Source organism: Petaurus breviceps, unplaced genomic scaffold (genome assembly GCF_028583685.1).
Source record: "Petaurus breviceps papuanus isolate PSGF00001 unplaced genomic scaffold, PetGlider_PUasm1.0 90779, whole genome shotgun sequence".
In the NCBI taxonomy this organism is placed as follows: Eukaryota; Metazoa; Chordata; class Mammalia; order Diprotodontia; family Petauridae; genus Petaurus; species Petaurus breviceps.
Genome location: NW_027187344.1, coordinates 503,179 through 531,116, shown reverse-complemented (window position 1 = coordinate 531,116; position 27,938 = coordinate 503,179). Strand labels below are relative to the sequence as shown.

The 27,938-nt window shown below is 38.1% G+C and overlaps 1 protein-coding gene across 5 annotated transcripts in view; it reads left to right on the top strand.

Moving 5' to 3' along the window:
• Positions 1 to 1,040: 1,040 nt before the first annotated feature.
• The window catches only part of SEC16A (SEC16 homolog A, endoplasmic reticulum export factor), a 50,494-nt gene continuing 23,596 nt past the window's right edge, over positions 1,041 to 27,938 (top strand). For 4 of the 5 annotated variants that reach the window (XM_069069203.1, XM_069069201.1, XM_069069204.1 and 1 more), the window contains exons 1-11: positions 1,473 to 1,602; positions 9,056 to 12,844; positions 14,492 to 14,628; positions 17,977 to 18,074; positions 22,040 to 22,166; positions 23,275 to 23,467; positions 24,146 to 24,320; positions 25,214 to 25,356; positions 25,810 to 25,871; positions 25,995 to 26,133; positions 26,644 to 26,889. In XM_069069203.1, coding sequence (XP_068925304.1) covers positions 9,131 to 12,844; positions 14,492 to 14,628; positions 17,977 to 18,074; positions 22,040 to 22,166; positions 23,275 to 23,467; positions 24,146 to 24,320; positions 25,214 to 25,356; positions 25,810 to 25,871; positions 25,995 to 26,133; positions 26,644 to 26,889 — 5,034 coding nt within the window. In that variant the 5' untranslated portion in view covers positions 1,473 to 1,602; positions 9,056 to 9,130. Of the gene's footprint in view, positions 1,192 to 1,472; positions 1,603 to 9,055; positions 12,845 to 14,491; positions 14,629 to 17,976; positions 18,075 to 22,039; positions 22,167 to 23,274; positions 23,468 to 24,145; positions 24,321 to 25,213; positions 25,357 to 25,809; positions 25,872 to 25,994; positions 26,134 to 26,643; positions 26,890 to 27,938 lie in introns of those variants that run through there. The other variant, XM_069069202.1, reaches the window with a different exon arrangement.

The window sequence follows — 27,938 nt, the reverse complement described above, 5'->3', positions numbered from 1 at the left end:
GACTTGTTGAATTGAATTGGAAAAGTTCCCTTAATGTAAATGTTAACTTATCAGAGATGACTGTTTGCTACATTAGATCTGTTTAAACTTTTCAAAAAAAACCCAAAACATAAAAAACCCCTTTTTAAGATCACAACAAAATGAAGAAGCTCTGTTTGATCATGTTAATTCAAAAGGGTATGGGGGAACAAATGACAAAACTATTTTTTTCACTTAATGTCTTAGAACAGTCAAAGTCTGAGTCACTTTTACAATGTAGAAGGTGCTCTGCCAATCGGCTATAGAAAAAACTAAACAGCATTAGTAGCATGTGAGGTTTGCTGGGTGATGCAATCACCTACTGAGGGCAAGCTTGCAAAACCGTTCCCCTATTCTAAAATTCCAACAGTTAAGTTATTATAGTGCACCATACCTTTCTCGATCACTATTTTCTAGACCATTACACCTCTGAGGTCATCTAATCCAACCCCCTCATTTTACAGATGAGGTTACAGTGGCCTAGAGAGATTAAGGGACTAGATCGAGGTCACATGGCTTCATTAACTCTTAAATCCAACATAATAAAGCAAAAGCTGACAGAAGGCGTCACTGTGACGTTTTGACAAAAGTCAAGAACAGATTTTATTTTGATAGCCTTTCATCTGTTGACTATTCCTCTCCGTCCTTGACCTCATCCTAGAGGCAAAAGAGGCATTGCATTTGGAGTCAAAAGACTTGGGTTCAAATGCTGCCTCTGCCCTCTTCTGTGACATTGGGCAAAGCCCTTAAATTCCTCAGTTTCCTCAAGTGTAAAATAAGGGTTTGGAGTAGATGGTTTCCGAGGTCTCTTACAGCTCCAGGTGTAAGATCCAATGAATATAAACTAATTTGCCTAAAGTGGGATTTGAACTTGTGAACACAGGGAATAGGAACGCAACTGACAACAGGCTTGTCTAAGAAGAGTCTGGGTTTCCGAAACCTTCGATTGTTATTGAGTAGGACGTTGGATGTTCTGCGCATGTGTCAAAAATTCGGCCACCGTCTCCTAAGAAGTTCTAGGGTTTCGACGGGAAAAACCCGAACTATAGCGCACGCGCACTCAAAACCTTCCCCAGCTTCGGTTCTCTTTGTAATTGACGGAAATAGCCGAGCCTTCCTGGCGAAGGGGACGGGAACCAGCTTTCAAGATAGTTTTTTCACATTGACCTGTGGGTAAGGAATCTTGCTCCTCCGCGAACCTCACTCTGCAGAGAGAACTTGGATAGTTTTGCCCCCGGCAAGAAACCACCCTCCACTTCCGCGAAGGCTAGGACGCCAGCGTTGGGGGCGGGACGAAGCGGGGTCACGCCGTGACGTAAGGGTCGGACACGTCGGCGGCGGCGGCGGCGGCGGCGGCCGAGGCAACCGGAGCCGGATGTGCCAAGATGGCTGCAGTTGCTGTGGGGTCTGCGCTGGGGGGAGTCGGAGCCTCTGTCGCCACTACCGCCAGTGCCGCTGCCTTCCCTCGCGGCTGCTGAGAGGAGCGGGCGGGCGAACGCTCGGGGAACGGCGGTGGGGCCGCAGCGGCCTCCCCGCGGCGGGCTTGTGGGTCGGGGGAGCCCGGCCTGACCGGGGCTCTGTCAGGTAAGCAGGGGGTGGAGGGTGGGGGCCGGAGCTGACTGGGCACCCCCGGCCCGGAGAGGGGACGCGCCACGAGCATCGGGCGTCTCCACTCTTTTAAGCACTTCCTTCTGAGCCTGCAGGCGCCGCCGCCTCCGGGGAGCCTTCCGGACTTGGGAAGAGCCGAGCTGAGGGGACCCTCAAGTGGGTTTGGAGTCAGGAGGTCTGATTCTGTCTAAGTGGCTTCAGTGTTAATCCACCCTGTGACTGCGCAAGTTTCCTCCGCTCTCCGAACCTCAGTTTCTCTGTCTGTAACCTGAGAGAGTTGGAACTGGATGATCTTCAAGAGTCCTTCCAGCTCGACATCCTGTGATTCCTAGGGAGCATTCCTGCATTGGCATTCCAGGATTCTAAACCCAGAACCGGGAGGCCCTTAGGAAACCCTCCCATGCCTGCCCTTGGTGTTCCTTGTTCTCTTCCCCCGCCCCTCTAACCCCCCCCCAAACAGCCTTCTTGCAGTGGTGGTGGCAGGGGGGCGAGGTGGGGGCCAGCAGCCAGGACATTTGGATTCCAGACCTTTTCCAGCACCCAATTAGCCTGGGACCCCAGATGAGTTGCTTCTTCAGAGAAGCAGCTTCATGCAATTGAAAGACCCTTGGATCTTGGAGTCAGAAGGACATTTGTGGGAATCCTGGTACTCTTACTGCCTGTGTATTTCTTGAGTCAGTTCTTGTTCCATTAAACATTTATAAGTGCATACTCTCTGTAAGGTACTTTCTCAGGGCCTCAGTTTCCATATTTATAAAAGAAGGAGGTTGGAATAGGGGATCTGTAAGGTCCCTTCCAACTTGCAAATTCTGCAATACTACAAAGATAATTTAGTCCAATTCTTATTTTACTGGGACGGAGGAACTGAGGTCTTGAGAGAGCAAGTGACTTGCCCATAGTGACAGAACTGTGTTTAGAATGCAGATCTTTTGACTCCCATGCTACTCTTCTTGCAGTATTACTCTCTTTCAATAACTCTTGTTTCTTGTATGTTTTTTCCTTGTACAGTTTTCACAGTTCTCAGTGCCAATAACACAACAAAGTGCTTTCCTCACAACCCTTTGAAGTAGGTAGTACTAGAGTAGTTTCTCCATTTTAGAGAGAAGGAAACAATAGTGAAGAGACTTGCTAGTGGTCAGTCAGCATTTATTAACAAGAGTTAAGCACTCACTTGGTGTCCAACACTGTGCTAAAGCACTGCGATTACAAATAAAGGCAAAAACAAGGTCTCTTACCTCAAGGAGCTCACATTTTAATAAGGGAGAGGACAGACAAATAATTATGTACATACAAGATAGAAATAAAGTAAATGGAATGTTGTCTCAGAAGGAAGTAAGTAGCACTGTGGGGGATCAGGTAAGGCCTCCTGCCAAAGGTGGGGTTTAAAACTGAGTCTTGAAGGAAGCCAGGAAAACTAAGAAGCAGAGGCAGAAGAAATGGGAAATGGCCAGTACAAAGCACAGAGTCAGGAGACAGAGTCCTGTTCCAAGGAATGTAAATAGGCCAGTGCAAGTGGACCATAGAAAGGAGATCAGAAAAATTTAAGACTGGACATGTAGGAAGGAACCAGGTCGTAAAGTGGTATGAGTGCCAAACCAAGGACTTTAAATTTGATTCAAAGGTAAGGGAGCCACTGGAATTTATTGAGTAGAAGGTATGTATGACATAGTCATACATTTGCTTTAGGAAAATCACTTTTGGCAGCTGAGTAGAGGCTGGATTGGAACAGGGAGGCCAATTAGAAGGCTATTGCAATAGTCAGGTGAGAGATGATGAGGGCCTGTAACTAGGGTGGTGACTGTGTGATTGGACACAGTACATGAGCATCAGAAGCAGGACTCAGGTCTCCTAAAGTCCAGCACTAATTTAAATTCCCTACACTATGTTGTCTCCAATGTTTCTAATTACTATTAGCTTTTATTATGGTTTATTCTCCCCTTTCCTTCCTTATTTTTTCTTAGAGTGAAAACCAAGCCTCACCCAAAAAAGTCCACAGGAAGAGCTACAAGTGTTATCCCCTTTTTTTTAAGATAAGAAAGCTGAGACCCACAGAAGGAGTTTTGGGGATTTAGAGTCAAAAGACCTGGGCTGATATACTGGCCCTGCCAGTTATTACTGTGTGCCCTTGGGAGCTCTGGGCTTATGGTTTCCTCTTTTCCGAAATGAGTGGATTACATTTAATGACCCTTAAAATCTCTTACAACTCTAAATCCTATGGTCCTATGAAGAGCCTGTTGTGTACATAACATTGTACTAAGTTGCTAGGTAAGATAAAAAGTTCAAACCTGGATCCGGCCCTTATAGTGTATAGTACAGGCACAGATAAGGTAATAAACAATGAACAGTTACAGAACAGTGCTGAGTAAAGACTAAATAGAGAGGCAATTGATTAGGACACCGGGAAAGCCTTTAAAGGATGAATAGAAAATCACTAGGCTGAGGCAGGGAGCACATATAAGGAATAGAACAACTGCATATAAGCTTGAGAAATCTGTGTTTTAGGGGAGATTCTGTCAGTTTGGTTAGAAAGCCATTTGCTTACAGTGAGCAGCATACAGTAGGGCTGAAGAGTAAGGTGGTACCCAGTTATGGAGAGTCTTGAATGCCAGGTCAAGGAATTTGAACTGAAATGACTTATTTTATTTTTGAGGATTAACAGTAACCCAGAGCTGAGGTATTACCTCTGTGAGCTTTGTGGTATTTCTCAGAGTTAACAGCAGTTGCATAACCCCTGTGACTCTTTGGACATTTATTTTCATATTTGACAGCCAGGTCAGAGAATTAGAATTGAAATGACTTACAGTCACAGAGCTAGAGCAGATCTACACTAGAACTCAGGTGTCCTAAATTCTAGTCCAGGGCTTTTTTTTTTTGGAAGCTTACTGCCTTAGTGCCTTTCTGGACTTGGAATTGTGAAATTTGGGGTGGCTAGCTGGCGCAGTGAGTAAAGCACTGGCCCGAGTCAGGAGGACCTGAGTTCGGTTCTGGCCTCAGACACTTAATACCCACACACACACACACACACAAAACTAGCTGTATAACCTTGGGCAAGGTACTTAACCCCAATTGCCCTCCAAAAGGCAAAAAAAAAAAAAAAGAAATGTGAAATTGAATTGAAATGTTTTGTTGATCCAAAGGAAATTTCCTTTAGGATGTAGCAATTAGGGGAAGGTATTTTGGGTAAGGATAGTACTATAGAAGCAGCTAGTTGGAAAATTCACCAGGCTGAGGTAGGGAACATATTACAGCTCTAGGGAGAGGAGTATTTCAGGAAGAAAAATGGGGGGTGGGTGTGAGTCAATAATAGCAAGGGGGAGATGCTTTCAGAAATGAGGAGTTGGGGAAACATGTCATGCAGATCCTGTATTGCTTCCCTACCACTGTCCCACCTCCTTTGCATAGGGCTTGGAACTGAGTGGCGTTCTTTTGATAGGAATCAGTGATTTTCTTTTGAGTCCTTTAGGACCTTTATTTTGGTATGGTTATTGAGGATTAATACTTGAATAGCAGGGGCTCCATTATCAGCCCACTTCATGGAGGATGTGCTGCTGAAGATAAAACTAGGTTTTGGAATTTTAGTATAATACATCTTAGCATGACTTTGCTTACTTACCTTACAGTTTGTACTTTTCAGACCTCCTGATGGAGTTTGAGCTGCTGGAGATTTTTCACATCCAGTAGATGTAGTGTCATGACTGGTTGCATGTGGGCCACAGGTCATAAAAACATCCCAGAGCTGAGTTGAAATTAAAGGAATTTGGACTGTTCTTTTAGCTACAGGCTAAATTGACAATATCTGAAGGGTCTTGGACAAGTGGTTAAACTTTCTAGAGATCTCTTGGAGTCTTTTTGACAATCTTCTGTGTAGGGTAAATCGCTTAAAAAAAAGATTCAGACACTTCTTAGAAGAAACCTGAAACCTTTTATTAGGAGAAACTACAGCATTCTGATTTCTAGTCTCTTTGGTCTCTGCTCTGAGGGGCCTCAGTAGATGAATGTTTTGTCCCTTTACTGATTGAGAAAGGGTTTTCTTTAGGTATGGTTTTATTTTGACATTTACTCTTGGATATGTTTTTTTCATTTCAGAGGTAGCCAGTATATTCCTACAGGGGAAATTTGAGCTGTATTTTTAACAAGTTTATTGTAAGAGGAATTTCAGTTATCTCTTTTTCTGAAAACATCTACAGTAGAAACTTTGTGTCTAAGCACTTTGTTAGAAGGTGTTTTGAGATCAGCATTAGTACAGCATTATACTTTTAAATTTTAAACTGCTTGTTAGATTGGATGTGTGTTGCTAGTTGACTTTTCGTTTTAAACATTTATGACCCTGGGTGTTAGGAAGAAGGACATTTCTTATCTTGGGATACTGGTGGATAGCAAGTAAATCAACTCACAGTCATTTGGTGTGTGGTTGTTATTTCAGAATTATTTTTGTACATTTCAACTTTATCTTGACATTGTGCACTATTTTTTCTATTTTTTTATTGTTCCATCTTTGATAATGAGGGCAATGTCATATTGCAAAGCAAGTCAGGTCAGAGGGCAAAGCAGTGCTTTGCCTCTTTTCTTACTGGCTGAATCACTTCAGCAATGCTTTCTGTTACAAACAGCATTTCTGTAAATTCCACTGAAAAGTCTTTAAAATATGGTGGTTTGTAAGTTAGTCCCTGACTATGTAAAAATCTTTCGAAGAAATAGAAGATCTTTTGAGTTTTTCATACTTAGGTAGATTGATTTCTTTCTGGCCAAGTGTATTTGGTAGAATTTAGTGGGTGGTTTCCATGTATCTGCCATTCTTCTCTAGTGCCAGTTATTTAAAGAGAGTTGTCACATTAACATATATAGATAGACAATAAGAGTGTAGGGGTTTCGTTGACCTTGTATTTAAGTGCTTCTTATAGGCTCAAACACTTTTAAAAGCACCTATTTAATGAATGCTTAGTCTTGGTGAAAGCAAGGTATTTGTGCAGAAAATGGTGTGTACGAGGGTATTTAACATAGCACAATTCAGCTTAATTGAAGAGATCAGCTTATGAATAATTTAGCTATGAGAAGATAAGTTGGTTTCTTTGAAAGTCTTTTTGTCTTTATAAAGTTAAGTTGAGTTAAAGTTGTATAATAATTTCACTCAATGTAAAATTTCCTAAAGTGCCATACTTACTAGTAATAAATGCCTGTGTGCATTGTTTTACTGTTTAAAAGAGGAAGGAATGTTTAGTAGAGGCATAGAATGTTCAAATTGGGGGTGGTTTGGGGTAAAGTTGAGTATTGTCACCTGTCATAGTGTTAAAAAAAAATGCTGTTGAGGGCAGGAAAAACTTTTGTGGGCAAGTAATTTTCTCTTTTACTTTATAAAATATTTCTAAACTAGCATACCCTGTAAGATTTGGAAGATCCCTGACTTTTTTTTTTTAATTAGGGAAAGATTTCTGTGAAAACTTAAAAACCTTATAATGAAATTCAGCTAAGATTTGTCTTGTAAGTCAACAGTTCGGGTTCTGACCTTAGGATCTGAGCTTCACTGGAATCATCTTTAGATTTATAGACTTAGACAGACCCCTTGTCTACTTCCTTATTCTCCCTAGAGAAGTGAAATGAAGGTCTAAGGTAGAAACAGGGATAGAATGCAGGTCTTTAACTTTCAATATGGTGCTGTTTCCTCTATACCACATTGTTAACCTGGATTAATAAATCTCTGGGGACAAAGCTCCTTTTAACAAAATAGAGAAAGTGGGATGAAGCCCTAGCTTCTGTGCCACAGGAATAGAGTTTTGAAATGACAGGGGTAGTGAGGGAATCTTTGTCCTGGAACACATTTCCTCTGCCCCCTCTGTTATATTTACTTCTAGAAACAAATTAGACTATAAGCATCTTGAGAACATGATTGTCTTCCATCTTTCCTTGTATTCCTAGCATTTAGCGCAGTGCCTGGCACATAGGAGGCCCTTAGTAAATGCTAAGTGATTGACAAAAATTTCTGACAATATATTTTGTTTGTGCAATGCATCTTCATTAATTGAAATATTACGATATTAAGTCATGAGGCTATAGTTTGTGTGAGTTGAGTGGAATTCTAAGCTATCATTTCACAAATCCGAGAGTATTTGTTCTACCATCAAGCAATATAAAGCCGAGTATTTGCTTTGATATGATTCTAGCTTAGCTTGAAATAAGTCACTCAACAGGCATTTGTTAAGCTCTTACTATGTGCTAGACTCGATATTAAGCATCGGGGGGAAATGAACTGTATAAAAAGAGTAGAGGATTTATCAGAATCAGTATTTGGGAAAGTAGAGTAAGTACATGGCCTATAAATAGTATATGTGACACATTGTGAAGGTCAAAGTTATATAATAATAATTATTACGTTTGAGGATTTTCATAATATTTTTCCTTACGGGGTTTTCACTAAACTACCTCTGTTTATTTTATTAGATAAACTATTTTTTAAGAAACAAAAATATTAATAAATAGAAAATAGAGACTGAGCTAAGTATGCAACTATTATATAGGTGAACAGTTGCCTAAAATGATAGATTGTTTTCATTTAGAATTTAATATGTTGCATATTATATGGACTTTCTCTCCCCCCTCTTTTATTTTCTTTAGGAAATTTGCAAATTGGGACTTTAGGTTGATATTTAGATGCTACATTAAAATTATGTTTAGTTTTCGGCTTTTAAGCAGTGTTGCCTACAGTTATTTTGGCTGTCAAGATAAAGCTTGTTTTGTTAGTGGGTAGATTTAGAACCATCAACTATCCACTTATGCTGGTGGTACAGTGTATTGGACTTGGTTTCAGAAATACTTGAGTTCAAATTGTGCCCCAGACACTTAGTAGTTGTGTGACCATGGGCAATTTAATTAACCTTAGTCTTGCTCTATTTTCTTATTTGTAAAATGATGATAATAATAGTACTTCCTTCCTAGGGTTGTCATGAGGTTAAAATGAGATAATATTTGTAAAGCGATATGCAAAGTGTAAATGTTAACTGTTAAAAAGCTATTATTAAAAGAATAAGACACTTTATGGTATAAAGGACCTTTTAGGTGAAAACATTAAATTTACCTCATTTCCTTTTGTTTGTAAAGATGATGGAGAGTTCTGGTTTATATTTCTTTTTCTTTTAAAAATCATTCTTAAAAATAGAAAAATGCTACACATGTGATGTGCTTTAGTTTTGGTGGTCCTTATCCTATTGTTAAACAAGTCAAATAGATTGTCATTTTAGTGAAGGTAGTGTGGGTATAATGATAAAGCAAGTGTAAAAAACTTTGTTACTAGCAGGGTTGTATTACTAAGTCCATAAATGAGTTAAAACCTTTTTAAGAACTTTTTCATAAAGTGTTCTTTGAATATACATTAGTCATTTTAACTTTTTGTATTTCTTTATAACATTTTGTATTTCTTTAAAATTTCTTTTTCTAGTTTAAGGAGAACCTGTCTTCAGCTTCTTTGGGCAAAAAGCATCTGACTTTGCAAGACTGACTTGGCAAGAAGTGAATGATGCAGCCACCACCCCAGACTGTTCCTTCTGGAACAGGTGGACCACCTCCAGTAGGAGGTCCTCGTAATTTGTATTGGTCTAACAGCCCATATAGCAGGCGGGCTAATGTACCAGGGACTGCTGTAGCTGGCCCAGTGCAACCTGTAACAGATCCTTTTGCATTTGGCAGACAGACTCCACAAGGAACAGCATTAGGCAATCCGTCCAAAGGCAACTCACTTGTTATGCAGGGTCCTTCCCCACCAATGTTTTCTCAGCCACCAGGTATGCATGTACCTCATACCCATGCAGGGGATAATTCACAAGGACTTTATACATCTTTGTCCGGGCCTGTATCACAACCTGGAGTAAATACTGACTCTTTTACAAATGTATTGGCTCCTGCTGTGCCGCCTGGACATGTTATGAATAGTAGTGCAGAAATTCATCCAACTGCAGAATCTGGAATGCAGGCTTCATCTGTTCCTTCACATTATAATCCTGGAGCAGGACTTGAAAATTCTTTTGGGGGACATATTCCGAGTGGTGTGCCTCCACCTTGTAGGCCGCTGAGTCAGCAAGATCCAAATGGTGGCACTCCGGCACCAACTACAGCGTCATTTTTTCCTCAGCCTCATCAGCAAACCCCAGTTCAGTGGAGACCAGTTCAAGGAAGTCCACAGTCTTTAGTTCAGAATTACTCACCATACATTGAACCACCTTCTCAGAATGCAGTTCCTCTCGCTTCTGGTAGTTCTCATTTTCTTCCTCAAGCAAATATGCATCAAGTTCCTGGATATCAGCAACATATTCCATTAGTTTCTACATCAGGACACTTGGTCGGCAGTGAAAGGAATGAGATAGTCTCTTCTCAGAGTAGCAACCACACAGCAAATAACTTTCAGCCTGAAAATATGTTTAGGCAAAATCCAGGAGTTAATAGTAGTTGGCCCAGTCAGGATTTTAGACAGAATCTAGGAGTGAGTAAACAGCAATTACCAGACCCTACTCCAGTTAATCCCATTGCTCAGGGAAATAGCTTAGAAAACCAACCACAATTTAGAACTGAGGCTGTAACCAGTCATGTACTCCCAGAAATGAATTCAGGAACTATCCCGATGTTTTTCAAAGGGGAAGAGGCAGAAAATGAGGAAAATATTTCATCAGAAAAAGGAGACCCTACTGTTAAGTCTGACTTTGATGGCTTTCCACCAAATTCTGAACATGGAGGCCATCACCTTCCTCATCCTATGCAGGTTGGAACAAGTGTTCCATTTCAGGCATCAGTTCCTAAAGGTTCAGCTAATGAGACTACTCAACAGGGAATAGAGGCCCAGCAATACTTTTCTCAGTCTGCAAGTAACCAACATGATAAACAAACCACTAAAAACTGTGACATATATGTTAATGATGACAAGGCTTGTACTGTTAAAACTTGTGGTGCCATTGGCTCACAATATGAAAATGTTGAGAACTTAGAGTGCATTCAGAATCAAGAAGTTCCACCAAGTGAACCCCTGAATTTGAATCCTTCCTCTCCAAATGATCAGTTCAGATATGGCCCACTCCCGGGACAATCAGTTTCAAAGCACAGTATTGTAAGTTATGCTGAAGGAGGACCAAATCTAGAGGCACCTGATTCAGTACCTCATCCAGTCCGATCTGATAGTGTATCCTCCAGCTATAGTAGCGTAAGTCATAGGAGTGTTTCTAGCTCAACAAGACTCCAAGAATCAGTGGGCACATTTATTCAGCAAGAAGTTGGGAAGCCTAATGAAGAGACTTCAGATAGTTTCTTTAAGCAGATTGATTCTTCTCCTTTAGTAGGAGAGACAAATGATAATATAAATAAAAGTTATCATAGCAATCTCTCCCAGCCTCCAACTCCAAGCCCTCCTAAACCTACGGGAATATTTCAGACAAGTGCAAATAGTTCTTTTGAACCTGTAAGGTCCCATGGAGTTGGGGTAAAACCTGTTGAGGCAGACCGAGCAAACATGGTAGGTGAGCTGAGAGAGAACCATTCCAAGCAGAACAATAGTAAGCCAAATGTTATGGTACCAGCTGCTTCACCAGGTAATCTGGAACAGCCTCCAGACAACATGGAAACATTCTTTACCCCCCATACACATCCTTTGCCTCTTACAACAACTGATGAAGCTGTTAATGTGCTTCCCCATGGCGGGGGAACAATTTTGGAAAATGTGCCCATGGCATCTGAAAAACGACCCTCAAGGGTTCAGGGTACTACTAAAAAGTGTGAGAGCCCTGCAACTACTTTGTGGGCACAGAATGAACTACCTAACTTTGGGGGAAATGTCCTCCTTGCACCAGCTGCTCCTGCACTTTATGTACCTGCTAAGGCACAGGCTCCTGAAATTATTCAACCTCCAGATGAGGGATTATCCAGTCTGCAGCCATGTAAACCAGGCTCTATTCCTATACATACCCCTCAGGATGGCAGTGTGTCCTCTGAAAATCTTGAGAACCCTCCCAAAATGGGAGAAGAGGAGGCCCTTCAGTCTCAGGCAAGTTCTGGTTATGCGAGTTTATTGTCCTCACCACCCACTGAATCTTTACAGAATCAACCAATCTTGATTGCCCAGCCTAATCAGAGCTATAATTTGACCCAGCCTGTAAATTTTTCTGTTTCCTTGTCTAATCAATTAAGTCATAATGAAAATAATCGTTCTTGCAAAGATCCTGCAGCGGGGGACAAGTCTACCCCAAGTAGTCAGCCTCTGTGTACTGGTGTACCTGGGGAAAGCATTCCCTCGTCTGGGACTCAAACTGCATCTCCTGTTAATTCACCATTACCTACCAATCATTCCCATACTAATTTTTCACAAGGTCTGGGTACCACTTCTGAAATGGTTTCTAATCAATCTCCCAACTTACTAGTTCAACCACCATCTCATCAGATGCCACTTAACTTGGTTCCAGAATGTCAAAAAAATCAGAATTCAGAAAGTTTTCCTTCTGAATTTGCTGTTAAACCAGTGGTTAATTTGTCTGCTTCTCCGGGCACTAATCTCCCTACTGGAAACACCGGTGTAATGTTAGTTCCACCAGTGAACAGCACCCTAATATCCCATGCTAATAAAGCAAATCTCACCAATTATCAGGAAGAAACCTCTGGAGCACTTGATTTTACATTGAACCGGACTTTGGAAAGTCACAGTACAGACAATTCTGTGGGAGCACATAATACATCACATTCTAGTGGTCCAGCCTTTTCTCAACAAGCCATCTCTAATCATAAAAGTCAGCCTGGGCCTGAATTGCATGATAAAGAACATTTCTACCAACAGGTAACAAAAGATGTACAGCACCAGATTGCTCTTGATAAATCCCTGCCAGAGGCCTTACCTCCTCAGCAGCAAGGGTCATTGACTGCTCAGGTGCCCAAGACAGCATCTGAGGTTTCAAACTCGGGAAATCAGCCTGATTTGTTACCATCAGGAAATTCAGCCCAGGTACCAAGCCAGGGTAACGTGGAGCAGCAGCAGCTCTCAAAGTCATCTAGTGTTCCAGCAACCTCAGCTCACTCTGGCCAGCCAGCTGGTCAGCAGGAGCAGCAGTGGCCACCATCACAGACTGCTCAGAATGCTTTTGGTCCAACTCAGAACCTGTCAGCTTATTACTATTACAGGCATCTTTATGAGGCCTACCAGCCTCAGTACCCACCACCCTATCCTTCAGATCCTAGAACAGCTTCCCTTTATTACCCGGTAAGTGTCAGCGCTTTTTGCCATCCTATATTTATAACTATCTTACTGTTTGTAGTTTTTGTTTTGGTATTTGAGTCCATGACCAAGATATATGTTGTATTGAATTAGATGATAATCAGTGTATAGATTTGTGAAGCTTTGCTCTGATTTTTACTATAAAGACCAGTGTAAGAAACTTTAGAAATGATTTTTGAATCATTTTAACATCATCAGGGTAGAAGTCTTTAGGAAAAATACTTTATTAAACTAATGGAATCATAGCCAAGAAAAATGATGAGAGTATAAACTTTAATATTAATTAAAACTAACAGGTAAGGGAAAACCTGCTGCTACTACATTTATTAATATTATTTAAGTGCCTCAAAGATCTATGATTTCATCATGTGTGGGTTCTCTCCACAGATGCAGATGGTGTGTCTTCTACATTTAGTAGATGGTCTTGATGACTTGTAAAGGTCAAAAACATTTCTCACCTGGTGGCTAAAGCTATGGTGCTAAGTTTCTTTGAACTTGGATGGGTTTTTCCTTAGACAACAATTGCCTGGGGCCCGTGAGGCCTTTATAGGCCAATGGGGCTTGCCTTCTCAGTGTAACCTTCAAGAATCTTGAGTCATATGTGAGCTTCTTCTGTGGAGGTGCTAAAGCTAGCCTTCAGTGGAGGATGAAGTGATATTTGTACGGAAGATTTTGAAAAATCCTTCAGTTCAGACACAAAAATTAACTTATTTGCCTAATGAAAAAAGTAAACCTAGAATCATAGAACTTTAGCTCTGTAACCTTAGAGATCATCTAGTTCAAGATCTTTCTCCTTACCAGCACCTTTTATTCCTTCCCCCACCCTCCCTTTTACAAATGAGGAAACTCAGCTCAAAAGAGATGAAGTCACACAGCTAGTTGGTGTCAAGACAGGAATACAAATGCAGGTTTCTCAATTCATGGTCCAGTATACTTTCCACAACTATGTATGGCTGATTATGTAGGAAGAAAGGATTTGATGTAGGGAAGAAGATTTTGGCATTTTTGAGTGAATAGTCTTCATAGCCCAACTTTCTAATACAAGTCTTCTGAAATTTACTTCGAATCATTTTATTTCTTTCTTGCCTCAGAATCTCAGTCTTTGAGTTATAACACTTAATAGATTTACTTATAGAGAACTTTGAGATTCTTTGACCTGCCTTCAAGAAGCCATCTAAGAACAGAATAACATTATAACCAGCTCTCAAAACTTTTAGTTAAGTTCAAGATTATCCAGGTAAATTGTGTTTTTTGCTTAATTGCTAGAAGAGTGTCAGTGAAATAGAGGTGACTGATAATTAGAATCATTGAATCTTAGAATTTTATAGTTGAGAGAAAGAGGCCTAATGGTTCCATGCCAGGGTTAGCCACAGGTAGAATTGGTGTTGTCTGTTACTTTGTTGGCAGTCTTTGAATAAGATTTATATATTTAGTGAACATGGAGCAATTGTTGGTGTTATTAGAGAAAGTTCTATTGCTAGATATTTTCATGAATATCACTTTTTTTGGTGGTTGTTCAAAATGCCAAATTCACTTATACTGTTTAGGGAAAAGTTTTTATTCAAACTATATTAATTTATTTATTTAATGATGTTTCTAAGTTTGTAAGTTGTAAGACTTCTTCTTTTCTAGGAGGATGCCTATGCCCCATATGACCCTCGTTATAGACATTATGATAAAAGTGCTGTTTATGCTGAAAACTATAGATATGCTGAGCCAGAGCGTCCAAGTTCCAGAGCTAGTCACTGCTCAGATCGACCGTCTTCCAGGTATGGAACTATAATTTAATTTTTCTAGTTTAGTATATTGTTTTTAAATGGTGCTCATTTAGTGATTTGGACAATGCCTACTATGTACATTAAGCAACTAGTCTAAATGTCATAAATCAGCAAATGTAAATTTGCTATAAATATTCAAAGTAAATTGTAGGATTAACTCGTACTTGATTTTAATGTGCTAAGAACAATGTTTAACTGTTCATTTAAAAGTCACTAAAAATTGTAGGGCCAATTTTAGTGTAATTTAACCTCATATTCTAAGTTGTGAACTATGGTAGAGCAGGCTCCTGGACAGGACCGGTGAAGTCTGTGTATACTCTCTGATCTCTACACTCCCCTTCCTCTGTCCTCTATTTGGTTTCCCCCATTTCAGAGAAATACTAAGGAAATTGCTTCTGCTGCTGCTTACTGGTGCAGACAGACCCAGCATATAATTTCCCCTATAATCGAGGAGGCTCTGAAGTCTTGGAAAAGTGATGGAAGAAAGTAAAGTAGTGCTTAAATACTCTTCTTTTTATTTTTGGCAAAGCTGGTCACCTAGGGCTCCTGAACAAGTCTCAGGAGCAAGTTTAGTTGGTACTGAAAACTTCAGCCCTTTATGTGTGGTGGTGGGGGTGGAAGACGGGATATATTAAACACAGAAAAAGCCCTACATCCATTCCTCCTCAAAATGGCTATGACTTTAGTAACTATGGTAATCCATTTCCCTCTTGAGGACAAGGATTTACCTTTATTCTTTTTGAGTTGATTGCTGAGATGACATCGGTATTGTAGCTCTTTATAGACTAATGATGTTGACACTAGTTATATATATATATATACATATATATATATATATCTGTTATGAAAAAAGGTTACAATTTACAATGAAATGTTAATTTGCATACTTTGAAACAGGATGAAAGTACAAAAATCCTATTATGTAATTGTACATATATGTGTACATGTGTGTTTATATGTATGTATAAATTCTGTGACTTTGCATAGGAAAAATAGCATCCATGAATTCTATTCTAAACCCCCTACCATATGTGCTGGAACCTTTCTCCTTAAATTCTTTCCTTTAAAAATTATGTCCTTGATAGAGGAATCTTTTGTTTCCTTTGCTGTAGCTCCTTTTTGTTTTGGCTTTTTTCTTTCTGACGATTTAACACATACATTTAGCCTGTTTCCCGGCCAGTCCTCCTTTGCTTTTCTGAACCAAGGTACTATTGGTTATGGATAACTTACTTAAATATTAGACATTAAGATTTTGGCCAGTAAGTAGCTGATCAGACCCTGCCATCTACCCATTACATATAACAAGAGATCAGAATAGGCTTATAGAATCTGAAATGAGGACCTGTCTTATTATTCTGTTACATTTTATTGTGTTTCTGTTTACAACTATCTCTGTTATATTTTCACTGGAATAAGATTTTACACCAGATATTTCCTCTGTAAAATTAGGGGGTTGGATTACATGATTTATCACATTTCTTTCAACTTGGAGTTTACAAAATCCATGAAAGTGGTTTTGCATTGCAGAGAGCAGATTTCTTTTGAAATGGAGAACAATTTTCCTTCCTATTTCATTTCTACTATAATTTGCGGTCAGAGAGAAAAAATTAGTGAGAGTACATGGATACTGTCAACTATATGTTAAATTGTCTTGCATTGTCAAATCCTGTACTTCTGACTGCTTAGTGTAAGAATAGAAGCATCATTTGGCCTCATGTAGATATTATTACAGAAAATGTTTAAATCTATGTTTTGCTTTCTGGTTATAAAAGTTCTCTGTGAGGCTGAGAAACTTCATTAATGAAGTAATTACATTAATATTCATTATTTTAGCAGAATTATGTATTTCATAGTAAATCTTTTAAAATTTTTTTCTGAAGAGAAAACTTTCTCCTTTCCTTACCTCTGTCCATTTGGCTGCCTTGTGCATCTGTTAATTGTAAGATACATAGATATTTTTAAAGGCAGTTGTTTTTTATAAAGCACAATGAAAATTATATTCTCCCCTTTAAAAAAAAAAAGCCTTTTTGCAAAGCTTTAAATGTTCAGATACTATTCAATACTCTAGATTCTATAGATTTCTACCTTACCATGTAGAAAGCATTGGTTAATTTCAGGTGCTGAAATTTTAAGCAAATGAGCACTTGTTTCTTGAATTCCTTAGAGATCGGAGAGACAAGGAAGTTTAGGCAAGTAAGGTCCTTCTAGCCTTTCCAGTTTTCTCTCTGCTTACCAGTCTGCAGATTATCATAGATGTTCATTACAAGAAGCTAAAGATGGCAATGATACTGAAAAAAAGAGTCTAGCCAAAGAAAAGGTGAGAGAAGCTGAGAATGCTTTTTGTAACTTTAACTATGATTTGCTTCCCTCTTCCTCTTCTAAGTGATAGCTTAGAAGACAGCTCTTTAGAGTGACTCTCAATGCTGCCCTTACCCCACCCCTTTAAAATAAACACACACACCAAGTATGTCACAATTACTGTCCAATATTAGCTTGGGAGACATTCTAGGTCCATTATAACTCAAGCATCAAAATCAGCCACTACCTTGGGTTGTGAGTGTACATCTAATAAAGATTAGGTGATTTGATCTAATTTAAATGAAACTGTTCATTCATAGCAGAATTCCTATATTCCAGTTTATATTAGACATTAATTGCAATATATGTATTTGCATGTACCACAGCACTCACTTTTATATAGTAGGTTACATTGAGTCCTAAAGAGGTCTATGTAAATCTATACAAACTAAGTCCTATAAGAAATACAACAGGGGAGATTACAGTTTAAAGGAAAACTGTTGTAAAATCTTTGGAAAAACAAGATTTATTTTGTGATATAAATTATTGTCTTAGCTGTTTTTGCAGGTTTGGATTTATATAACTAGCTGCTTTAAGGTAAAACACAGTTATAACTCTTACACAGATGTAAGGCAAACAGTATGATAAAACTCTGAAAATATGATTAACTTTGAGCAAGAGTAGGCATCTTTAATAATGAAAATTGATCTTAATAGCCCAGTTGCTTTTTTTCTCTTACTGGGATTGGTAGCAAGGACTCTGCTTAGAGTTTGTCTTTGCTTTGTTTATATAGAACAGGTAAAGACCATTCTTTTCACATTAAATGGTTGTTACATGACAATTCTTGACCTGGGAAGAAGTTGAATCAGTAATGTATCAGGTATTTGGTAAATTTGCATCAGCATTCCTGTCCCATACTTCTTAATAAACATTTTAAATAGCTATAATTACTCTCTTGTTGATTTGAGCACATTTTGCCTTAACTGATATCTTGTCATGCTTTAAGAAAAAACTAACAATACTATATTTGATGTTTTTCAGACAGGGGTATCCTGAAGGATATTATGCTTCTAAAGGTGGATGGAGCAGTCAGAGTGATTACTATGCAAATTATTACCCTGGCCAGTATGATTATGGAGGTACATTTAGAAATTATCATAGTCTTTAGCAGATGCTTTTTGCAGAGAGAAGAATAGTTATTGTCCAAATATAGATAATATCCCAAGAAATTACTAAACAATACTAATGGTATGATTTTGTTTGGAACGTTCCAGTTTGTTATATCCTCCTCTTTGACATTTGATTTAATAGGAAAGTTAACTTAAAATAATCACATTTGTAAATGAAGAAAGTAGTTACATATGACGAAAAGACTTGGGTTCAAATCCTTGTTGTAATAAATAATGGTTATATAACCATGAGCAAGCTAAGCCTGTTTCCTCTCCTGAAAATGGAAGAAATTTATACACACACACATATACACACGCACACACACATGCACATGTACTAATATACATGTACATGCATGTTGTAAACATTCTGGACTCCTAAGTCTGCTTTCACAGACCTAATTGTTCATCTGTTGTCATAGTGTTCCTGTTAAAGACACTAGGAAATGCTAATACGGTGCTTAACTATGCCTCTCATAAGTAGAGATTTGATTGCTCCTATAGTGTATTCAGGTCTAGTTGGATTTCCTGTGATTCCCAGAGGTCCTTTATTATTATTAGTGTATTTTACTGTTAGCAAACTCTGTAGACACAATCTGGAGTGGATTCATTTTTTGGGGGGGGATTAAAATAAGAATTTTGTATAGTTTTATAGGGGAAAATACATATATATGCGTTAAAAAAAAAAGTGAGTAAAGCGCCGGCCCCAGAGTCAGGAGAACCCAAGTTCGGTTCCAGCCTCAGACACTTAACACCCACACCCACACCCACACCCACACAAAACCAGCCATGTAACCTTGGGCAACTTACTTAACCCCAGTTGCCCTCCAAAAAGGCAAAACAAAACAAAAACAAAAAAAACACATTGTCAGGGGTGACTCTGTGGCACAATGAATAGAGCACTAGCCCTGGAGTCAGGAGGACCTGAGTTCAAATCCAGGATCAGATACGTAACTTACTAGCTGTGTGACCTTAGGCAAGTCACTTAATCCCAATTGCCCAGCCTTGTCCTCTCCAAAAAAAGCCCCACTATGAATCAGTGAATTTCAGGGTTGGAAAAGATTTCACAGTAATTCAACCTGTTTAAAATAGTTCAACCTAGTTCAATCCATATCGGAACAAGAATAAACTCTGCAAAAAAAATTTGTCTTTGACAAATTTCCTAGGCATCCCATTCCACTTTCAGGCAGCTTTAATTGTTAGAAAGTTTTTACTGCTATCGAGCTGATATCTCTCCTTATGTACCTTTTCATCTGTTTTTCTTAGTCACCTTCTCTGAGGGCAAGCAGAACAAATCTAATTTTTCTTCCTCATGACATCTTTTGAAATACTTAGACGTTTATTATGTCCTTCCTAAATCTTTTTTTTAAACTAAACATTCCCAGTTCTTCCAACTGATCCTCATGTGGCATGACCTCAACGCCTTTCTCCATCTTAAGTGCAGTCTTTTGGATACACTGCACTTATCAATGTCTTTCCTAAGATGTGCGCACAATTACACACAATACTCCAGAAATGATCAGACCAGGATGTAGTAGGGTGAAGGATGTCGCTTCCAGAGTCCTAGATACTTTGCCTTTTTTAATGCAGCCCAAGGTAGAATTTGAGTGAGAGTCCCTGTAGTAGATAAAGAACTAGTATTGGAGTCAGAAAGACCTGGGTTCAAGTCCCACCTTTGCCATATGCTGACTGGTCTTATTACCCCAGGGTGACTCTCTAAGACTAGAAATTTCACTGAAGGCACTGATCGTCATTTGGTAGAGAAAGTTCCTTATTAGGTATTCCCATATTTGTGAAATTCCAGACCCAGTCAAATAAATAGAGAATTAGCTTTTTTGGCTGCCATATCACTTCTGATTCATATTCTACTTGCTGACCACTAAAATTCCTAGACCTTTTTCCACACTAGTGGTTGTTTAGCTTTGGCTTCCTTATTTTAAGTTTGTAATATTAATTTTTAAAGTGCAAGTTTAAGACTTTGTATTTCTCAGTGTTAAGTTTAATTTTATTAGATTTGACCCAAACTTCCTTACTGTTTGGGAAATCTACCTCACAGGGTTGTTCAAATGAGATAATATAAGTAAAGTGCTTAGTACAGTACCTGCCACATAGTAGGCTCTATATAAATGCTTATTTTCCCCCCAACCCCTTTAAATTACTTTAGATCTTGACTCTGTCATCCATTACATTAACTGTCCTTCTTAGGCTTGTGTCATCATCTGAGATTTTGTTAAGCATGCCATCTGTGCCCTTATCTAAGTCACTGGCAGAAATGTTAAAGAGCACAGTGCCGAGCATAGATCTCTAAGTCATTCCAGTAGAAGCTTCTTTCCAAGTTGACATTAATCATTTATTGGAACCCAAATATATTCAAACAGTTTTGAATGTACCTAACTGTACTATCTTGTAGCCCATGTTTTCTCCATCTTGTTGATGAGAATAACAAGATTGATTGAAAAGGCATCTATTAAGCATTTACGGGCCAGGCACTGTGCTAAGCATTGGGGTTATACAAATACAAAAGAGATAATGTCCATACCTTCAAGGAACTTATATTCTAATAAGGAAAAACAACATACAGGGGAGTAGTCGAAGGCACTAGGACTATGAGTGGAGCCATGGGGTAATGTAATGATGAACATGGATGACTTCTGAACCCTTTTTAGAAGCAGAGGTAGGTATTGCTTTTACTAGAGCAAGACTTGGTAGAGGTTGGTGGTGTATATATATATATATATAGCAGCTTGGCAGGAAGTTAACTAGGCTCCCTCAAACTAGTACAGTTTCAGGATAGGAGTTAGAGATCCAGTCAGGAGGGTGTATCATTTCCCCACCTGTATTTATTTTACATGAGTAGATCTTTTTAATATGCAATGCTGTTCTATAGGAGGGGCAGCTGGTGGTAGAGTGGATAGCTCACTGGGCCTGGAGTCAGGACAACTCAAATTCAAATTTGATCTCGTGTGCTTTCTAGCTGGGTGGCACTGGGCAAGTCACTTCATGTTTGTTTGGCTCAGTTTCTTCAACTGTAAAATGGGAATAAAAATACCTCCCATTTGATGTGAGGGTTAAATGAGAGAATAATTATAAAATGCCCAGCACATAGTAGGTGCTTAATAAATGTCTATCCTGACCACTTTGTCCCACCTTTTTGTTTACTTATTCTAATCCTTTTGAATGAAGTATATCCTTAAAGAACCATATTCTAGTCATCAACCCCATCCCACCAAACCACAACAATGTCAAATCTGTCTCTCTTCTGAACTAGTATCTCTAGTTCACCTTGATTTGTTGCCCCTGTGCTCATTTGTATGTAGACATTTGAGGCCATATACATGGCTGTTAACTCCTTTCAGGTTAAGCATTTTCTCCTATGAATTTTTGGCATCCTTACTATTTGTTGTTATTCTTTCTGCATTGTAGCTACTATGTTATCCTCTGGTGGATGGATAAAGGCAGTTCTCTTTCTCTCTTTTGATTTTAAAACCTCTCTCATTAGATCTATAAGACTTGAGGTAAATACCTTTTTCTTCCCTTGTTAGGTACACAAGAGCCTATCATTCCTATCTTTTGCTATCAACCAGAATTCCAATACCTGTTCTCAGACACCTTGTTCTTAAACCCTGTTCATTTCCCAAATCTGCGTTTCTCTTCTGAGGCACTTGCTTTCAACTGGCTACAGTAAGGAAAATTGCACTCCTGAAAGTCTTTAGTTCTTTGCCTATGATTTCTGAATTAGGAAAGTTGATAAACCCTTTTCTTTGTTACATTTTCTATCTAAATCTTGCAAAGCTCTATGGGTTGTGGCAAGCAAATAGAAAAAAATAAAAGCTGACAGCAAATATGTATGGAAATTATGCTAATTAGTGTAAGCTGATATAGATAGATCAATAACTTGTTAAATTACTGTGCTAATCTTTATTTTGTACTTGTAGATACAAATCGCTGGGAACGGTATCAGTATGATCTCAGGTTTAGAGACCCCAGGAGCTATGACCGAAGATATTGGTATGATACTGAACATGATCATTATAGGAAAGAAGTATATCCTTATAGTGACAGGTCAGTGGAATAGAACATTATATTCAATCTTTAAAGAAAGAAAAAGTGATCTGTTTTGTTTGTTCCAGTGTTTTTGCAGTATGTTTAAAAGCTAAACTTGTCTCAAGGATTTAAGATAATGTTTGGTTGCTGTTATAACCTTGATTTGAAGAAAGAAAATAAACAGTTATTCCTGATAGTGTTTCTAGCCTCAGTAGGCTATCATGATGGGATTTGTTTCAGAACTTGAGTTTAGATAGAAGAAATATGCTTCCTTAAAGGTTTTTGGAGTATTTGGGTATCTCAGCATGTTCATTGTAGTCTTCAGGATACTATTATAGTCACATAATTTCTCTTTTTATCTTAGATTAAAAACTTTTATACACTTAAATATTTTATTGATAGTTTTTGTATTTTGCCGATCATTTCCAAGTATACTCAATAGAACCCTCCCTTGTAACAGAGAAGAGCAGTTAAGCCAAACTGATTTACAGTTACTGACAGTGACAGTGTCTGACAGCGCACATATAGCACACCCTCTCTGACAGAAAATATAACATTCCTTACCCATAGTCTCCCACCTCTACTGAAAGCAAGGATTTACATTTCATCTTCTCTGGGACCAAGATTGGTCATTGCATTTAATGAATTCAGTTGCCTTTTTTTTTTTTACACAGTATTGTAGTCATGTCTTTGTTTTCTTTCTTCATTCTGCATCAGTTCTTATAAGTTTTACCATGTTTCTCTGAAGTCCTCGTATTCTTTGTTTCTTATGTTGTGAATACGTTCATTACATTCACATAACATGAGTTGTTTAGTCATTCCCCAATCAATATGTATCTACTTTGTTTCTGGTTTGACAGAAAAAGTGAGAAAAGGGGATGGAACTGTCTTCATTTAATGTCATTATGTCCCCAAAATTTAGCATAGTGTCTGTTAGATAGGTTCTTAATAAATTCTTGTTGCTTGATTGATTGTTCTGAATATGTTGGTATATTTCAAATATACTAGGTCTTTCTTTTGGTATTTTCTCTGTAATAGGATCCTTCTCCCTCACTTATTTTAATTTCCAACATCTACTTTGGGTTACTTCAAAGTGATATACTTTCTACTTCATTGCTCCCTCTAGACCTGAAAAATATGATGATCACTGGAGGTATGACCCTCGTTTTACTGGGAGTTTTGATGATGAACCGGAACCTCATAGAGATGCTTATGATGATGATAGGCGTAGTATCCACAGTGAACATTCTGCCCACAGTCTCCGTAGCACCCACAGTTTACAGAGCCGCCACAGCAGCTTCAGCTCACGTTCTCATCAAGTGAGTTTGGATTAAGTGTGTTTTGACAACTTCATTACTCCTTAACCTAGCACATAACATTTTGTTCCCACTGATGTAGCTTAACATTGAATGAACCTTTGATGTCTTTTTTGCTGCAACATTCCTATTTCTCATCATGATAAGTTTAATATTTCCAATTTTAGGCATTACTTTCTATGTAGCCCTATATATAAAGTAATTAAGTTATAATGAATTGTCAAATTTAATTCCTTTTAAAAGAATTTCAGTCTGAAATAAGCTAATGTTGAATAAATCTTGACTGTTATGAGCAAGATTTTTGGACTGCTTTGTGTATATGGGTTTTTTTTTTTTTTGCTTTTTTTTTTTTTGGAGGGCAACTGGGGTTAAGTGACTTGCCTAAGGTCACACAGCTGTTTTTGTGTTAAGTGTCTGAGGTCAAATTTGAACTCAGGTCCTCCTGACTCCAGGGCCAATACTCTATTCACTGCGCCACCTACCCACCCCAGTATGTATATTTTTTAAAGGACCTCACAGAAGCAATATCAATCTTGTTAAGAACAGTTATTATTATAGTTCCAATAATTTATAACATTTCTAAGTATCTACTGCTTATAAAAATGATAAATACATAGTTAATTGCAAATTTTGTGACATCTTTTCTCCTCTTCTCTTTAAAATAAACAAAATATCCAATAGAGCCAGGTTTATAGAAACAATGATGTAACTACTAATTCATATGAACGCCCAGCTCCACCAGGCTCCCTTCATGGAGATTATTCCTATGGAGTTTATGGTAATAATTTCAGTGGTGCACAGGGTTTTACAGATTATGTCTACCCTGCAGAAACAGGATGGTCAACTTCGGAACAAGGTATGTCCTAAACTTTGTCTTTTAGACCAGTGCATTACTCCTTTTATGTATACCTCTCCCTTCTACCAAATTCTTACCTTGCTATTTTGTCCAAACTTATAGATGAATTAATGTCTGGAATTTTTTAACTTAAAAAAATCTATGTTCGGTGCAATATTTAATTTTATCCCAGCTAAGCTTTCCTCAAAAGAAGGAAATAACTATCAAATAATGAGTACTTTTCACTTTAGTTAAGAGTACTTTACTCGGTAAATCACTTAAAATTGAGTGTATCAACTCTAATATTTCTTCGCAGCTGTAGCATTTCTAAATACCCAGCACTGGCAAACTCCTTGCTTTCCTAGTACTTCACTTTGGAGCTGATGTTTATTATGAAAAATGTTAGCAAAATAGTAAGATAATATCAGGCACATTGTCTTATTTAATATTTTTACAATTATTTTATTCAGAAGAACATATTTCATTATTTGAGGCAATAATGATTTTTTATATTTTAGTTAGATTCTTTAACCATATGAAAAAATGGATTATGTGAGATGGTATCTATAGATTATGGAATTTTAAAGTGACTGACAAGGGAAAATACTTAGAAAGTTATACAGAATTTTTATGAGATATCCTTTATTATTTCGTGAGTGAATTTTTTTTGTGCTCAGAAAAGAAGCATTTTAAAATTTTTTGAGAGAATGTATTTGAATACTTTAATTACATAAGATCTTGTTTTAGAACTATTTACCCATATTGTATTTGAAATTTACTTGGCCATGATCATGCTTTATGCAAACTTCAGTTATATGTTTCCTCTAGAAATATAAAGTGTTCATTCACTTGAGAAACCATTAAAATAAATGCTTATGAAACCTGTTTTTCTTTTTCTTTTCTTTAAAACATAGTTCCATCAAGACCAACTACACCTGAGAAGTTTTCAGTGCCTCATGTCTGTGCAAGATTTGGCCCTGGAGGCCATCTTATTAAAGTGCTTCCAAACTTACCTTCTGAAGGACAGCCAGCTTTGGTTGAGATACACAGCATGGAGGTAACTACATGCTTGAGAGTTTGGTCTCTGCACATTGTAGGGAAAATATACCAATGAATTGTTGTTATGAAATAGGAAACTAGAGAAAATATATTTTCCCGAATCTTCAAATTTTAGAGTTTTGTCTTCTATTCTTCTTAATGCCTTTGGTATTAGATATTGGTTTTAAGTATTTACAAATATGGGAGGTGTTGCCAGATGGGACTTGTACTGTTCTTCCTTACCATTCTACTGAACATGATAATACCACTTTTAATTCTGTCACAGTTTTACATTGTTTCTAAAAGTAGTAATGTATTACTTTGATTTCTAACAAAATGTGGAGGAATAGACAGCATTTCCAATTTAATTGAAATACATTTTTATTTAAAATGGTTATCATCTTTATTCAAAATATGCATTTCCACCTCATATACACAGGAGACTGATGTCTGCTTATGTGTTTTGGTCTAGACTATGTTGCAACATACTTCTGAACAGGAAGAGATGAGATCCTTCCCTGGACCTCTTGCTAAGTATGTATGTTAGTAATGTTTTTTATAGTGCCTCTCTGTAATAAAAATTACTAAGTCTGGCCTCTCAGGTTCTATTCTTTCTGTTGCACTTAGTGACTTTTTATTGTTGTTTCTTTTTCTCAGAGACGATACCCATAAAGTAGACGTTATAAATTTTGCGCAGAATAAAGCTACAGAATGTTTGCGGAATGAAAATCTAATTGATAAAGAATCTGCAAGTCTTCTTTGGGATTTTATCGTATTGTTATGCAGACAGAATGGGGTATGTATCTTTCTATTAGCTCTTACTTTGAAAAGTGTTTAAAGAATTTTGAACCCTTGAACATTGGTTTATATGTTGAGTAGTTGTAACATAAAGTAACAACTTGTGAAAAGAGTCTAAGGAATGATGCTTATAGAATGAGGAATTCCTTTGACTGGGTGGGGGAGGGAACTTGGGGAGGAGAAATGAATAATTTAGGCAAATAATTTCAACCTCTCATTTTGTAGGTGTTTCTGGCTGGCTCTAGACTGACGATGGCCGTGGACTAATGCTGTCTTTACCTAAATTCATCTGAGTTAGATCTTTAAGGACTCTTCACCTAGCTAACTTTATGTTATTTTTTTTTACTTACATTCCTTTTCATAAAATGCCTATTACACTTCTAGATATTGAGAGTTTCTCACTGCTTAATGTCACTCAGATGTGAGTCAGGCATTTTGGTCTAGCTGAGTACCATTGGTTTCTTGAAGTATCTCATAGTTCTCTTTTCTTCTCCCACGACCTCCACAGACTGTTGTGGGAACAGACATTGCAGAGCTCTTGCTACGAGATCACAAAACAGTGTGGCTTCCTGGAAAGTCACCCAATGAGGCAAACCTGATTGATTTTACTAATGAGGCTGTGGAGCAGGTGGAGGAGGAGGAGTCTGGTGAAGCTCAGCTCTCATTTCTCACTGACAGTTTGATAACCACGATTGATAGTCTTGAAAAAGAGACAGAGAGATTTAGAGAGCTGCTGCTTTATGGGCGTAAAAAGGTGAGCAGTTCCTTGATATTCTGTTGTGTTGCTAATTTCATTATCCTGGTAAGAAATGAAATATTTGGCATTATGGTATACTGTATCATCTGGTCAGTGAGTTTATATGTTGAATAGTTGTAATATAAAATAACAGCTTGTAAAGAGGGTTTAAGGTGTGTGCTTATGAGATGAGGGGTGAATAAATGATGTTCATGATGGTAAAGCATCTGTGATACAGTTCATCTAAGGGCAGCAAGTGATGATGTATTTGTCTTGGAAACTTATTCAAAGCTGAATTTTGGTTATGGGTTCAAGTTTTCCTTTATATTACCACATCCTGGAACACTCTAGTAATAGATCTAGTATTTGATATATAATATTATTTTTTAAAGTTTATTTATTTACTTTTAGTTTACAACATTCAGTTCCACAATCCCTTGAGTTCCAAATTTTCTCCCCCTCTGTTGCCCTGTGGCAGCATGCAATCCAATATAGGTTCTACAAATACCTTCACATTAAACATTAGTCAAGTTGTAAAGAAGAATTATAACCAATGGAGTGAACAACGAGATACAAGGAATGAAACAAAACAGAAAAAGGAGAGAGCAAGTAGTTTGCTTCACTCTGCATTCAGACTCTGTAGTTCTTTTCTCTGGATGTAAATATCCTTTTCCATCATGAGTCTTTTGGAGTTGTCTTATAACCTTGCATTGCTAAGAGGAGCCCAGGCTATCAAAGTTAGTTGTCACAGATACTTGTGCCTGCAATTGTGTACAAAGTTCTTCTGGTTCTGCTCTCCTTACTCCGCATCAGTTTATATGTCTCTCCTGGCTATTATGAAGTCCATCTGCTCCTCATTTCTTTCTCTCTCTTTTTTTTTTTTTTTGCTTTTTGGAGGGCAATTGGGGTTAAGTAACTTGCCCAAGCTTACATGGCTAGTTTTTTTTTGTGTGGGGGTGTTAAGTGTTTGAGGCCAGAACTGAACTCGGGTCCTCCTGACTCCGGGGCTGGTGCTTTACTCACTGCGCCACCTAGCCACCCAAAAGTAACTTTTTTTTTTTTGGAGG